The sequence below is a fragment of the Myiozetetes cayanensis genome, unplaced genomic scaffold (assembly GCF_022539395.1).
Source record: "Myiozetetes cayanensis isolate MyiCay16 unplaced genomic scaffold, myiCay2020 scf4, whole genome shotgun sequence".
Lineage (NCBI taxonomy): Eukaryota > Metazoa > Chordata > Aves > Passeriformes > Tyrannidae > Myiozetetes > Myiozetetes cayanensis.
Genome location: NW_026087631.1, coordinates 32,376,443 through 32,392,251, shown reverse-complemented (window position 1 = coordinate 32,392,251; position 15,809 = coordinate 32,376,443). Strand labels below are relative to the sequence as shown.

Genomic DNA, 15,809 nt, shown 5'->3' with positions numbered 1-15,809 from the left:
GTATAAAATGTCCCTCTCCCTCCTTTTTATAAGCTCCCTTTCGGTACTGGAAGGTGTTCTAAGGTCTTTCCTGAGCCTTCTCTTCTCCAGGTTGCACAACTCCAGTGTTCTCAGCCTGTCTTTGTAGGAGAGGTGATCCAGCTCTCCGAACATCTTCATGGCCCTCCTTTAGACCCCTTCCAACAGGTCCACATCTTTTTCGTGCTGAGGTGACACAGGTCAGTCATATTTACACTTGCCTAAATGTTCTCAGTGATGTAACGAAGTCTGATAAACATCAGCATGTTGGGATTGTGTAATTTAGCTTCATATTTTCAGACCAGAGATGCCATGACCTCTCTGTAGCTAGTTTTAGTTTTGGTAAAGATCACAGTGTGACAGACACCCTACATCTCAGCTAACACAACTCAGCATGACTCTGAAGAATTACTTGAAGCTTGCTTCCTTTCCACCACCATGAAACCACTCTATAAGTATGCCATAAGAGACAATTTAGGTAGTAACAGCTGTTAAAATTATGTCCTTATAGAACCACCCTCACAACACAACCCAGCGCAAAACCACCTACATTTCACACTCTGATTAAAAAAACCCAGAGATACTTAGTGAAATAGTAGGGGCTGGACAGAAAGAAACCAGGAAATACCTGTTCACATTACTGTTTCAGCTGCCAATGAAATGAACATGATAACTGAAGAAATAAAAAAACTACTCAGGAGGTTAAGATCAAATTTTAACTACTGGATAAACTGCTACTGACTTCCCTGCTCAGAAAAGTTTACTTTCTTTCAGGCTTTGTAAGAGCTCTACATAGCAATCAGTCCCTCTGAAATAGTCACACTGAGAGGAAACTTAGCTCTATACTGCAGATCCAAAGCATGAGAGACTACATGAGACTGTGTGACACAGAACAGAAAGAGGCTCAGGTTGTAATCCAGTGTTCACTTTATTCCTAGAAAGGTTCTTCAGCATTTAGACATCAAATGATCTAAGTAGTAACTTTGGAATATTTCCCCCACAGTACACCTAACTGGAACAGTGATGATCCACATATGAGTGGAACTTACTAGTGAATCTCTTTTTGCACTTCTTAATGTCTACTGATGCTTTCATTTAAAAAGGAGATAATAAATAAACAAACCAAAACCCCCACATTTAAAGAAAAAAAGAGAAACAAAAAGCAAACAGGTTAAAAGAACCCCAAAACAAACCCCAAACTAGATAGAAAAAAACTCCAACAAGGTAATTTTAAAGTAAAGACAGAATACACTTACCATATGCACATGGCCACAGATCATCAAGCCCACATTCTTGGTGAAGGCATGGACAAGGTGAAGCAAAGCTGGACGTGCATTTGGAGCTCCTGTCATAATTAAGCACTGAGGTCTAGAATGATGAATAGATGGGGGAGAAAGACTGAAATTAATCTGGAGTTCTGGGGGATTTTTAGTAACAGAAATGTTTCCTCCAAATATTAGCCATAACAACATAATCATCTCCGAAAATTATCTACTTTTACAAGACTAAATTAAATTAACTAAAGATCATTGTTTCACAACTGCCAGTGGATCTATGACTAACTGGACAAAAATTCAGCATTCCCATTAAATCTAAACATTTACACATTTAAAAGGTTTAAACAGATTTTAGACAAGACTAGGTCAGAGGCACGAACTTCCTCCCCCATTTTTAAGTCCCATCCCTTCCCTTCACATTTTCTAGCTTAGATTCTTTGGAGTCCAACAAAAAAACTGGAATCGTATGCTCTTTTTAAAACTACTATCATTCAGAAGGCAGAATCAAACTACTGCAAGTAATTTATTAAAGACAACTTTCTAATCAATTTTAAAAGATTATGTGTCCAGACTTCAGAATTCATTTCAGCTGAAAATTTTCCATATCATGAGAATCACTTAAAGTAATCTGTCTCAATCTCTGTGGTAGTTTCAGTTCATTTTTGATGTCAGAATCATAGAACCGAATCAGTTATTTAGGCTGGAAAAGACCTTTAAGATTATTGAGTCCAACCATAAACCTAACACTACTAAATCCACCACTAAACCTTGTGTTCCTGCCAGGTTCTTCAAAACCTCAGAGAAAATCTGTGCTAAGAATCTCTCCCTTAACTCATTTCTTATTAAATTCTGCCCTAAGAATGCAAAGATAGAGATCTGTTAGACTAATTGCCAAGACTATTAATCCTGTGCTGGGCAAAGGCAGCATGTAGGAGGTAAGTGCTCTACTTGAACAGACAGGTCAATAGAATATCCATCCTTGGAAATACTCAACACTTGATTGGATACGGCCCTGAGCAACCTGGTGTAACATCAAAGTTTGATGCAACTTTGCAGTTGGACCCATGGTGAGTCAGTTGAGTCAGGGACTGGACAAGACCATATGGAAAGGTCACGTTCAAGCTAAAATGATCCGTCTTAATCTATAATTCCATTTATTTGGATGAATTAGTTTAAATCAATAGTTTTTGTTAAATTTACTTGAAGTGTCTTTCCTTTACAACAGCATATCCCAGATAATTACTAATAGGACAGAAAACTGCCTCTTTGAGTAGGACCTTTCCTGGGGAGCCATACTGATAGACAACAAAACAGACCTGTTCCTCAGCTGCGTGGAAAACATTCGTCCAGCCTGTCTGCCATTACTGAACTGCAGTGAGAGACTTCTGAAGCGAAACAGTTGGTGTTGAGTACAACACCCAGACATACATATCTTCAGGATTTTAGGTAACATCATTTTCATCCCAAGTGGAGTAAATGCTCATAAGCGCTTTGGAGCATATCCTCCAATTCAGTTTCAAAGAGGAACACAAATCACAGTTCACGATGCAGACCACAAGGCATAGACCACAAGGCATCTAACAGTAAGCACGCATCATCCTCACCCTTGCTTCTGAGGTGCAAACCCTAATCACAGACAAAATGCTCACACAATATGTTCAGAGGATGTCCATGATGAAGAAATTTGAAGCTGTTGTAAGTCACAGGAGACGAACACGCGCATGAGAAACTAAATGTTAATGGTTAATGGCTCAGACAACTATCCACTTGCAAAAGCAGGAGGTACTTGGCTGAGGATGTGCAAAGTAGCAGCCCAGGTGCAGGGAACAAGAGGATGACCATGACAAACCAACTTTTGTTTGGCAACAAGCTGGGTTTTGAGCCAGATCAGGGAAGAGGCCAATAAGAAACAGATGCTGTGAGATGGGACAGTGCTTTTTATCATGGCAATGTCCTTCCTTACTCAAGTGGCTCAGGTGTAAAAATTCCCACGCAAAGAGATACTGAGACACTCACACCAAGGCCACAAAGTGTTCATCCCTTCTGGTAGGGTATAACTGGCTCAAACATACTGATGTGAAAGGCAGCTGCCCATGTCTTAGACCATGCCCTAAACCATCAAAGACTCACAAAGAGCCCCCAGATTCATTTCTGGAGCCTTCCACCAGAGGACTGCACATGATTCAATGTTGCAACAGTGCTGAACTCCCCCCTCAGTGGAGGTACCTGGGTGTTCCCACCTGAACCTAAACAGTCATTAACTTAATGAACTTTGTGCATTGTGTGCTTCCTGCATCCCCAACAGACCAAGACTGGGACCACCACTTAGACCAAGAGACATCAAAATTGCAGTAATCACATCTAGTCACTTGATCCATGAGTGGTGATGTCTTTCTCATCTTATCCTTTCGTTCACCTTCTCTCCTAACTTCTCAAAATATATTGTAAACCAGCCTAGAAATTCCAGTCAGTGCCTTAGTAGGTGTCTTCTTGTGTCGAAGTTAAGGTTGCCTAAGTTTAAGCTTGCAAAGTTACAGTCTGTGAAATGCTTTACTTTGTCTGGATGTTGTTTTAAAATCTGCCAAGTACCTTATTCTGCCTTAATGTTCTAAAGTTTGCAAGTGAAAGTTTGTTATTGAACTTCCTGAGGATTTTGTTGTTTCTCCCATGCATGGCCCAGAATTAAACAACCTTCCCCTAAACCTGTCGAGCAGGATAGGGTGTAACAGTGCATTTAATGGAAGCCACGACAGCAAACATTGTGACAGTGCTCTACTGAACACAATTTCCTATTTTTAATATTAACTGAAGTTACCTGAAATTCTTCACATGATCTTCCACTCCTGAGAGCCGGATAGAATGCTGCAGTGCATTCAAGTAAGTCAACGCTTGCGTAGAGGATCCCCAGTTCACATCTGTTGAAAAATATGAAGTTCTGACATACTATTTATACATAAAACTACATGATCACAACATGAATGTTGGATACAAACTGAAAACAACAAATTTAAGCTACACCTCTATACATTCTACACAATACAAGTCAACAAACCCTACAGCTAAACAGGCAACTCTATTAAAGATAATCTCAGAAAAAATGCTGTTATTTTATATCACAGCAAAGAAAAAACTAACCTCAAAGCATTTCCTTCACAGTCAAGATATTTACAGTGAAAAACTGCTAGATTAAGCAAATCCTTTGAGTTTATTATTGTTATGAGGAAAAGAAAGGTCCCACTACCCTCTCATTTTGTTCCAATACACATCTTCTGCCAGCTACAATGAATTTATCACAGTCAAAGAATATCCCACATGGATCATGGAGTCTAACCCTTATCATACAAGTACTTCATAGATCTTCACAGACCCAGATGCAGTGTTTTCCTTATTTCCAACTTTAGAAACACTTTCTTTTGCTCAGTTGTGCTCCATCTTGTATTTAAAACATACAGAGTTCTTAGAAGCACTAACAAATCGTTCATAGCATTAGGAATGGTTTACTGAAAAAGCATCCACCACTCAAATCCCTTTTCAATTAGGAAAGGTAGAAAAGCATCCTCTCTCAGTTCCCATCAAGATATCACATTCTTTTGTAGTGCCTTTTTTTGCTGCAACCTGAGTTCTTTCCGTATCACCCTTTTCCTCAAATTTTCATTCAGATATATATGTCTAAGTGAAAGGCACACATCTTCATAATTTTGGAGGAGAGGGAACAGCACTGACTACACAGGCATAATTACATTTCTTTACAACTAAAGCCTGAAACAGAAGTTTGAACTAGTAGCCCAATCACAAATTGTTGGGTTTTCTCTCCCCACAAAGGCCACCACTTTTTCCCTTCTGCAACTCTCTTTCCCACTCCCCACAACCAAAAGAAGCCCCTATACGTACCTGGTTTCTTGTAAGTGACATAAATGTAAAGCCCAAGGACTATGACATATGTTAGAAGTGCTGCCCACCAATTAATGACAAACATTACAATGCAGCACAGAATAGCTCCAACAAGAGAAATCCACATATTGTAGTATTTGAAAGCAGGGCGCCAACCTAGTCAAAATATAATTTAGAGGACAGAAAAGAGGGGAGAAATTAATTTTATCACTACTCCAAGAGAAGGAATCACTATCTGTTTTTCCCTTCTCTAGTGTTCTGCATCACATTTCACATGAAAGTGTGGTTTTCAGTGATGTACAAAATACAGGTTTGCACATTTATGCTTTCAATTTTCCAACACCCTTCAAATGAATTTGCATCTTTCTTAGACAGATATGCAAATGCTCCTAATTTTGCCCTCTAAAAGCATAGCTCAAAAGGAAAGTTTGAAGATGCTTGTGCCAGTATGTCTATTAAATCATGCTACAGAAACCTTTTGCAATGGCTCGTCTGACAGATTATTTTTACTGTAAAAGACAGTAAAACATGAATCATCAGCTCATGACTCAGTCTCTATACACTACTAACTGTTTTTAGTTGAGCATTTTTACTATTTTCACACAGTCATAAATTTTCACCACTTGAAAAGGACAGATATACCCAAGTAGAACTTGAGTATTTCAAAGTACTCGACTGTCACTGTTTTACAGCCTTATTTGCCTCAAGTTTATCCAAAATCAGGTAAATACATGTGCACACATACACTCCCAAAAACACATCCAAGATTAACAAGCGTATTAAACACAGAACTGTTGTGTAAACTCTTATGCCCATCCTCCTGCAAAAAAATTCCCCAACTATCTTCCAGTTCAGTGACTTAAGAAGCATTTAAGGGTGTTATTTCAGTACAAATGCCTGTGGACTGGGTATGATATACATCTGCTCTGCAAGTACTGGGTTTTGGATTATTCCTATAAATTAACTAACCTCCCACACTAAAGACTACAAAGATTTAGAAATACCATCTGAAATTCCTATTTCTTCTGGACAGGAGGATGGAATATATTAACAGAAATCCAAAGACAAAAATAGGGTGGTTTACCAACACCAGATACTGAGTAAGTAAGAAAGTCTTCTTCAAGAGTTTCTGAATAGACTGAATTACCTTGTGTTCCCTCAGCAAAGGTGATAAGATTAGTAGCTCCCAAGCTCTACTGGATCATCCAGTTCTTAGAATTTCAGAAGACCAAGGTACACAACACATTACTCTTTTAATTCAAATGTGCCATGAGAATCAAGCAGGTATTTAGTAATTAAAGTAAACCTTAATTTATATTAATACCTTTTAAATTTCATTTATGCATAAAGGAATTGCAGGCTAAACTCCCACTCCCAAAATGTAGTTCCTACCTGGAGATTTTGCTAGAGAAGCATGGAATACAGAGAAGTTAATCAAGGCATATGAGGCCAAGAAGAAATTAGAAATAATTGGAGCAATGACATTCAGTTCAGCTGCAAAATGAAAAACAAAGCAGGTTGTTATCAAAGAAATCATCCAACGGCTTTTGTAGACTATAAAGTAAAAATTTTGCAACAAACCACCTTATTTTCTAATATACTCTAAGGAGATGCAGTTCAGTGCACCAATACACTGGGTTCTGAAGAATTCCAGCAGCAGTATATAGGGCACTAACACATCGGCGGTACATCCCCAGGTCAATTCTCAAACAGCAAAGAACAAGACACTCCTAAGTTTCAGACAGTTTTCACTACGGTGAATAGCAACAGCTGACAAAGTGTGAGCAATATGACAAACATGTTCATCTGCCTGCATTTTAAACTGGAAGCTGAATCAATAGTAGCAGCACAGAGCATTATTACACACCAACATCACCACAATAGTGATGCCCAAATCCTCTTTAGTGGGAGGAAAGAACCTGATGCCCTCCTTTCCTCGAGGTAGCAGAGTACAAAACATTTATGTGTACTCTCACCATCACAAAACCCCCAACATACAGAATGTGCCATGCTAGCCTACAAGTTTCTACTTGTTGCAATTAAGCTTCAAGTCAGCATAGTCAGTAGAACCTCATGGGTTCTATGCGTATATCTCTGCCTTATGCAGACTTGGAGGAAAGAGTAAACTGGCAAAGTTCAAAAGCACTGGCACAGAACTCATGGGTGGACAACAGCACAATTAGTTTGCCATCTACACATAATATATGTAATTCTGCCTAGACTAATCGTTACCTTTAGGAACAGCAGCATCAGCACTCATCTCTACTGTTTGCAACTTAATAGAAAAACACACTTTAAAAAATATTGCTCAGGCAAGTTTGTTCTTTACTGAAGCTTTTGTAATCATAAATATCTGAAATAAACTTTCATATTTACAAGACATAACATCTCTCTACTTAAGTAAAAGCTGTCATTTTACTGGCCAGTAGTAACTAAAGACAGATATCTGTGGTTATTAAGTGCAGTATTCCTACCGTTAAAATTTACTGCAGTTCTAGACAGAGTTATATCTACAAGACAGGGGAAAGTAATCCTCCAAATAAACAGATTTCGAATGCTGGCTTAGAATTAAGCTTTGCATTAGACCACTGTCATAAAGTCACAGTTTGGACTTGAATGCGTTCTAAAGGACAAAACAGCACTGAGATTTATTACAATTTCCAACTAACCAATTAGTATGAAGCCAAGAGCAATTAAAAATGTTAGAATATATCCCCTCAGTGGTTCATTGTTCTTCCCATAGCCTTTAGCAAACATTTGAAATCCTGGGTAAATGCTGTCTTTGCACAAAGCCTAAGAAAAAAAAAAATAAAATCACAAGTCAGTATGCATTTTGTTCAAAATGTATTCTTTCTAATGTCATCTTCCATTGCAAATTACCTTCCTGAACAAAGGTTTATAACCTTTTATATACTAATTCTGTTTTCAACTCTTTCCATCTTGACATTTTGAATTTCCAATATTATATTCTTCAGTAATGTCTATTTGCAGGAATAGCAGCTCTGCTCTCCTTAACTATTTCACTTTAGGTGTCTTACAATCACAAGGTCTTTCTTTAGAGACTGTTTTCTCAGAAAGCTGCCCAATGCATGCATTAGTACTTTCATTTCTATTGTGCAACAAAATCCTTTCTACAACTGACTCCTACTGATTTTTTTTAACCCAATTAAAGACAAATATTAAGACAAAGAAGGAAACTAAGTAGTTAAAAGATGGTAAAGCAAAATTACACTCAGAAACATCAAACAGTAACATACTGTTCTCTCATTCTAAACAAAAGGTTAATATTAACACAATCTACTGACTTCAACTGGTATGAATCATGATGGCAGTATGTCAAGAGTCCCTTTCCAAAAATCATGACTAAAAATTAATTATTCTTTAAAATATTATGGTTCTGCTCCCCTACTTACCTGGAAGATCTTAGGTGCACTCACAAGAGATGCCAGAGCAGAAGACAGCGTGGCTGAAAAAATACCTGCAGAAATCAGTGGTGCAAATCCTGATACCATGCTCATTACCTGAAAGAAAAATAATTTCTTTTTTTAAAAAATGTGAAAAGTATACTATAATGGATATCATTAACTACAGAAAAAACCACTATGTACTCTCCACTTAAAAGCTGTCTAAATATCATGCATTCATATAAATGAATGAAGTAGAGACATATCAGGGGATATAAATGGACCCTATTTTTAGAACAAGAGAAGGTGGCTTTTCAGAGAATATATCGTCAAACTATGTAATCCTCAGGTCAAATAATCAATGCTACAAAGTCTTCATGGGTTCATAAGTGGATTAGAAAATGGTAATGTAAGAAAAATATACTGGAATTTGTTTCATATGTTGACTAGCCTATCACTAAGACACGAGTACAGAACGGGAGAAGAATTCACTGAGAGCTGCCCTGCTGAGGAGTACTTGGGCTTGTAGTGAAAAGTTGCACAACTAAGATACAAAAATACGTACTTAAAATATTCATGGCTTAATAGAGTACTTCTCTTTATAAAACAAAAGCCTAAGTTGCTTTAAGACAGCCAATGCTTTTTAGTCAACAGACTGAACTCTAGTTCTGCATTATTTGCACTACTTACTTGCCTTTCAGCTTGGTAAACTCAGCTAGATCAGCTGGAAAGCGACTGAAGGAAGGCAAGAAAGATCATGCAGAAGCGTCCCATTTCTAAGTTACTGTCACTTGAAGTTGTAGACTCTAGTTGCCTAAAGCAATCTTACTATGTCGGACATGTTCTCAGACACAATATACAGGTGACTGATACGAGGTTTTTTCACATTCCTAGAGCCAAATTCATGATCAAATTTAGTGGTTTTCCTCAGACCAAGCTAACAAAGGCTGCTGGGCCTCTCCAACAAGCAACCAGATCTCTACACTACATCAGCTTTCACTGGTCAATACAAGACATGCCTTGCCTAAAGAGAGAAATTAAATAATTGTAGGTTGCAACAGATGACAGTGAAGTAGCTGTCATAGTACTGTAATGAATGAAGGACAGTATTTCCTGAAGACTATTTGCAGTTGATAAAAAAAGGAGTGCCAAGCCTTTAATCACAGATGAACAAAACAAACAACACATTTATTAAGTTATGCCTCCTTTGCCTGGGTTTAAGTTAGTTTTATGAGCAACAGAAAAAGTTACAGTTCTAAATGACAACTTCTAATAATCCTACACTGTATTATAGAAGAAAGCTTAAGGGTGTTAATGTTTTACTATTATTTTAGAAAGAAACTTTTGTTATAATAACATAATAAACAAACAGAGAATAACTTTTATAGAAGCAGCATGAAAATTTTCTTCCCTGCAAGGATGACCATCAATCTTCCCTGGCTACAGACAGAATTTATGTACAAGTCTCCATGACTTTACTATACTTGCATCAATTTCTTACAATCTACTCATATTTTACATTCTCTTTCTAGGCTCTATCCAATGCCTCCAATTATTTACCCTATGTATTTTTGAGTATTACACCATTTTATAGAAATAAAATACATAAAATTGAGAGATATCTGAGCAATATGTATGCAAATAACATTTGGTATTTTAAAAGCTAGCAAGTTATGCCTTGGGTTACTAATGTAAGAGACTTTAGAAGAAGCTTCTAGGGGAATACAAGGGGAACCAATTCCAGCAGAACCATTATGCCATAGTGTTAAATACCCCTCCCTCCCACCCCCAATACAGACACCATAATCCAGACCTCATGACCACAAACCAAGGAGCCCACACACTGCAGCTGCCTATAGAACCGAAATTTTCATCCCTGAAAGAACATGCAGAACTGGAAGGACAGAATGGCCCTGTAACCACTGGTGTGGTAACACAGATATACAGTTCCTGCTGATAAGGGCCTCATTATGTTTGCTTGGCATTTGCAGTTTAGGTAGTTTCTTAAATTCCAAATGTCTGGGATAACAAAATACCATATTCTGACTACAGTTTTAGTTCTTTGGTTCAGCCATCGTGGAGCAGAAAAAAAATGCTGTATCAAAACAATGGAGTTTCATGCTACTTTCAACTTTCATCCAAAGTTGACCAGATTCTGCATTTAAGTTACCCAAAGCTGTAACTTCTTCTACAGAAGTTTTAGGGTGAAGCTATAGAGAAGTTTTCAAAGTTACTCTTCTGCCAGGTGACAGCCTGTGCACAGAATAATCACTGACACTGAGCAGACAAATGTCTGAAATCTGTGAGAAGGACCTGTAATTCACTGGCACTGAATACAACAGAAACTAAAGATGGTCTTTTAATGCAAGTCTGACTAAGCCTGCCTGACCAACCGTCCAAGTTTTTAACCTAAGATTTCCACAGGTAAATCATACTACAAGCCATGCATTTGCTATCCAAACACACTCAAAACCTGAGTTGCCTGAGCAGGAACTTCAGATCAGTTCTTTCTCAGAAGAACTGAATGCAGTACAGAGTGCACTGAAGTGATAAAAGTCATCAGGCTGTGCGCACAAACTGGCACTTTCAGCCTCAGAGGCTGCGTGTTTACAAGCTGTAAGACAAATACACCACTCTTTGCTCACGTTAGGGATTAATTTCAGTGTCTGAAGAATTTGTTCTCAAGTTATTTACCATAACATAAAGAAGTTATGTTTGTATTAAGAGCTTGAGAGGTATACAAGCTTGGAGCCCCTATTCCCACACACACTGTGCCCTGCACATGGAAAAAAAAAATCTCTCCTTACAGATACCATATATACAGATCTAAAGTTGAGGGCAGTTCTTTCAGAAAATGGTCAGGAGTTTCTCATTAGGTGAACAGCCACTCACACAAACAACTTCCTTCTGATATCTTCTGACAAGACAGAATCAGACTCTTCTCACAGATAAACAACAAAAGCTATGAGCATGAGAGAAAAAGCAGCAAGGGAAAGTCCCACTGGGTATTAGAAAAACAAAATTCCAGAGAGAAGGTGGCTAAGCACTGCAGTAGGTTGCCCAGAGATGCTGTGTGGTCTCCATGACACAGTTTTGAAAACCCCAACAAAGCAGGGGGGCGTGAGGGGCACAGTGTTCTCTGTGCTGCCTCTGGCCTTGAAAGTGACTTTTCCTGTTTGGCACTCACTTGTTTTCCCAGAGAGAAGCAGGAATAATTTGGAAGACAGAAAGACTCAAGTAAAAGCAACATTTATGGTAAGAAAAAGTTATGACTTAAAGAAAAAGACATATGTGAGGAAACCAGTTACACGCTATTGGCTGCTGTACATCTGACAATACCGTGACTCTTTTGACCTTAAGTAGATGAGGAAAGTCACCCGATTTTGCAGAATTATCATTCCCACCACAAGAGCAAGTCTGACTTTCTCTAAACAAGAACAAAGTAACATTACACAGATATTCAAATTAATAATAATGGCCAGTCTTCGCGAGCGAAGATCCGGGGAAGGTCTTTACACCTTCCAGCCTGCGCATTGGATTTTTTTTAGGTGAGACACAATGTGTGTGGAACTGAGCCCACCCTTTAATCCTGAGGTTATTATTATTCAAATTATTCCACTATAAAAATGCATTTTATTCTAACAGAATGGTCTGCACTGCAATGTTATTTCAGCACATATGAAACAGGTTTTCCACAGAGCTTTGCAGACAAGGTTGTCAGCCTAATGTGCCAGCACACGTAAGGAGTACATGTACTACATGTACTTCTCATCAACTCCAGTATCTTTTTCAGTAGCGGATTTCAGCTTCATCTCTAGTCAACGTTTTTTACACCTAATGGAAAGATTTAGGGCAAAGATGGGATACCCCAAAACAAGCTGAAAATCAATTAGCAGTAAGTACATTTTCCTTGTTCTTTCAAACACTTGCCAGTTCTTTCAAACACTTGCCAGTAGTTCACAGACAGCACAATTACCTGTGAAATGTGTGTGGAAGACTATGAATTACCCTGTAACTCTTGGAGGATTTTTAAATCAAGTAACATCAGCTTTAAACAATGGAAATTCACAAGATTCCTACCATTAAAAGGGATACTGTGATAAAGATGTAAAACATTCTTAAGAAGTCAGTGTATTTTCTAAAATACTTATAAAATTAACAAAAAGGTTATTGACAGAGGCTACCTACGATTACTATGCACCACTATTGAAAAAAAGAGTACAACTAAACCCATCAGTGAATGGCACCTAAAGAGAGCTGCAGTACCACCTAACCAGAAGAAAAGTAAATATTTATATTTATATAATAATATTTATATATTATTTAATATAAAATAAATATCCAAACATGTATTTATATAACTATCTTTATATCTTTATATTTATTCAGAAGAAAAGTAAATATTTATATCACGTGTGTATAAAACCCCAAAATTTTGATATGAATACACTCTTCTTCTACATACCAGCCAGAGTGTACCACTGAACTTTTCCAGATAAATCTTGCCTTTTTGGAGATGGGTATATTTACCTATGATTTTTCTTAATATACAATTAAAAAAAAACAAAGAACGAACGAAACACCACAAAACCAAAACTATACCAACACAAAAAAAAACAAAACAAAAAGCAAACACAGAACAAAAACAAACCACAAAAACCAAACAAAAACATACAAAAGAAAACCAACCAACAAAACCAAAACAAATACAACACCACCCGCCCCAAAACAAAACCACCCAAAACCAAAAACAAACCAGCGAAAGAAACAAAAAGAAGCCACCCAAAAGCCAAAGACCAGAGAAAGTTTTATACCTGGAAATTGTTCATCAGCCCATAGGGACACTTTGTCTGACAGGATGAGAAATCATAATTTAATTTGCAGGCTGCAGCAGTGCAGTTTGTCAGCTCTGTGACAATGGTGTCATTAAAGTTCCCTGTGGCATCTCGCACAACACAGGAACCTACAGTGGACACAACAATAAAAAAGGCATTAACAAACTGAACCTGAACTTAAAGACGTGTGTCAAGCTCAATTCTTTTTATGTAAACAAGATCTCACCGAGCAACATTAAAAGGCAGTGTTATTTTAAACACATTTCAGTACTAAGCATATCTTCACTATGAAGTGAAAATACAAACATGCAAACTAACTGCTCTCTTGCCTGAGAGGACCTTCAATTTTTTAACAGATCTGAGTCTAATAAGAGAAGTTTCAGCACAGAGCAAAACAACGACAACAGACTTGCAAAAGTTTAATGGCACAATTTCAGCTTAATATACTATTTCTCTGAAAAATGAGTTTCCACACAGCTCTTGAATTGCAGTATTATGCACCAACACTTGAATTGACAGGATTGGTACAGATTGCCCAAAGAAGCTGTGGCTGCCCCATCCTTGGAAGGTCAGGTTGGACAGGGCTTGAAGCAACCTGGCACAGTGGAAGGTGTCCCTGCCCATGGCAGGGGGCTGGAATGAGGTGATCTTTAAGGTCCCCTTCCAACTCAGGCAGTCCAATTCTATGGGACTGCATATTTGTTTTGTATGTACAGATGTACGTAGACAAGTGTATAGAGTACTGTGGCTCCTTTTTTTCCCAGTCAATACGGCTCAGAAATTTTAAAAAAAATTGAACAGTTTGTCATGTAGTCTGTTGCAAGCCACTTCCTAACATTTAAACAAGCCAACTCCTATATGACCACTGTATTTTCAGTTGGTTTCCCAGTGAAAAACACAGCCACACAGCACCATTCCTTCCACATTTTTTTTGTAATTATCACCTTCCTTGCTATCTACAGTTCATCTATGATTATTTATAATTTTGCTGGTCAAGAGAATGGTGAAGACACACTATTTTAGCATGTAAATACTAAGAAAAATAACTAATAGTACCAAAAGGCCATAAGCCTTCTACATCACGATTTTTTGTCTCATATAGGATAAAAATTAGAGTAGACTAAGTATTATTTAATATTTTATGATTTAATAGTTATGGCAATCAAACTGTCTGGACACAGTGAATACTTCCAAGAACAGGAATTAAACAAGGAATTGGGAAGAGAGAAGTCTCTAGTGTAAAGTCAATAAAATTCCCTTACTTCGATCTTCTAGCAACTTGCACGACAAGGAGGTCCTGGCAACCAGAACATCTGAGGACCCAAAGTATTTACTTGCAAAATGGGAAGGGCACAGATGAGCTGCAAGTTTAAGTTTCTCCAGTCATATTGCTGGATTTCTACGTAATTTGCCTCTCTTCCATTGGGAAAATGAATTCCTAATTACCTACACTATATTCAGATTCCTTCTCAGCCATTAAAACTTGATTAAGAGTCCACAGTAAAACCTGGTCCCATAAGATGGATATTACTTAATCCTTCCACTCCTGAGATTTCTTTCTTAGTTACTGATTAAACTACAGTACAAATTTCCTATATTCATCACCTGTCTTATGCTTTTTGTAAGCATGTGGAGGGGCTAGGGGGTTTTTTGTTGTTTTCTGTTTTAAATGGAATTAAAAGCTCAGTCAAATGAAAATGTTTTTTCTCCTCCACCACAGAAGTATTTCCCAAAGACACTCAAGCAGTATATGATGGGTGGGACAACACAGTTCCCAGCTAAACTATTTGCAAGTAACATTTTGTTGGTGATAGATTGCAGTGGCAGGCCCAGTAAGTTGAGCAACCCTTTAAATACCTACCATGAGCTATCATAACCCTACTCTTCCTCATTTTTTCATAGATCAGATCCAACTGGATAGCAGGACTTTCAGGCATGGAGTCAAAGTGTGACAGGAAGGGATAATGGCACTAGGAATTAATGTCGGCCTTACTATGAAAGGATGTAGAAAATAAGCCAGCTGGGCTGGCTCTGTTCTCAGCAGAAGACACTTAAATCTAAGTAACAATCTAGACACTGTATTTAACCCTTATTCAGAAAAGTTTTATTGATTTATAAAGTTCTGGCAATATTTTCCCTGAGAACCTCTAGGTTGTCTTTCCCGTAAAAACAGTACTTCCCCTTTTCACAGGCATTTATAAGCATGTTCCTGCCACAATCCATTGAAGTTTTGCCATGCTATAAGCCTGAGAAGGTTAAGAGGCCATCTATATCAAGTTTTCCCTTAACTGCATGAATTCCAGAGGTACCACCCTGAGTCCCTTAGATTGTACTTCAGAATTTTTAACTTCACTAGTGCTACAAGCATTTACAGTTAGGTTCTT

The 15,809-nt window shown here is 37.8% G+C and overlaps 1 protein-coding gene across 3 annotated transcripts in view; it reads right to left on the bottom strand.

Annotated features, from left to right (window-relative positions):
- Positions 1-15,809, bottom strand: part of SLC12A2 (solute carrier family 12 member 2) — a 56,387-nt gene that overhangs the window by 14,984 nt on the left and 25,594 nt on the right. For all 3 annotated transcript variants that reach the window (XM_050328745.1, XM_050328744.1, XM_050328746.1), the window contains exons 10-16: positions 13,405-13,553; positions 8,600-8,707; positions 7,856-7,979; positions 6,579-6,680; positions 5,187-5,342; positions 4,111-4,210; positions 1,275-1,386 (exon numbers count right to left, since the gene is read on the bottom strand). In XM_050328745.1, coding sequence (XP_050184702.1) covers positions 1,275-1,386; positions 4,111-4,210; positions 5,187-5,342; positions 6,579-6,680; positions 7,856-7,979; positions 8,600-8,707; positions 13,405-13,553 — 851 coding nt within the window. The remainder of the gene's footprint in view (positions 1-1,274; positions 1,387-4,110; positions 4,211-5,186; positions 5,343-6,578; positions 6,681-7,855; positions 7,980-8,599; positions 8,708-13,404; positions 13,554-15,809) is intronic.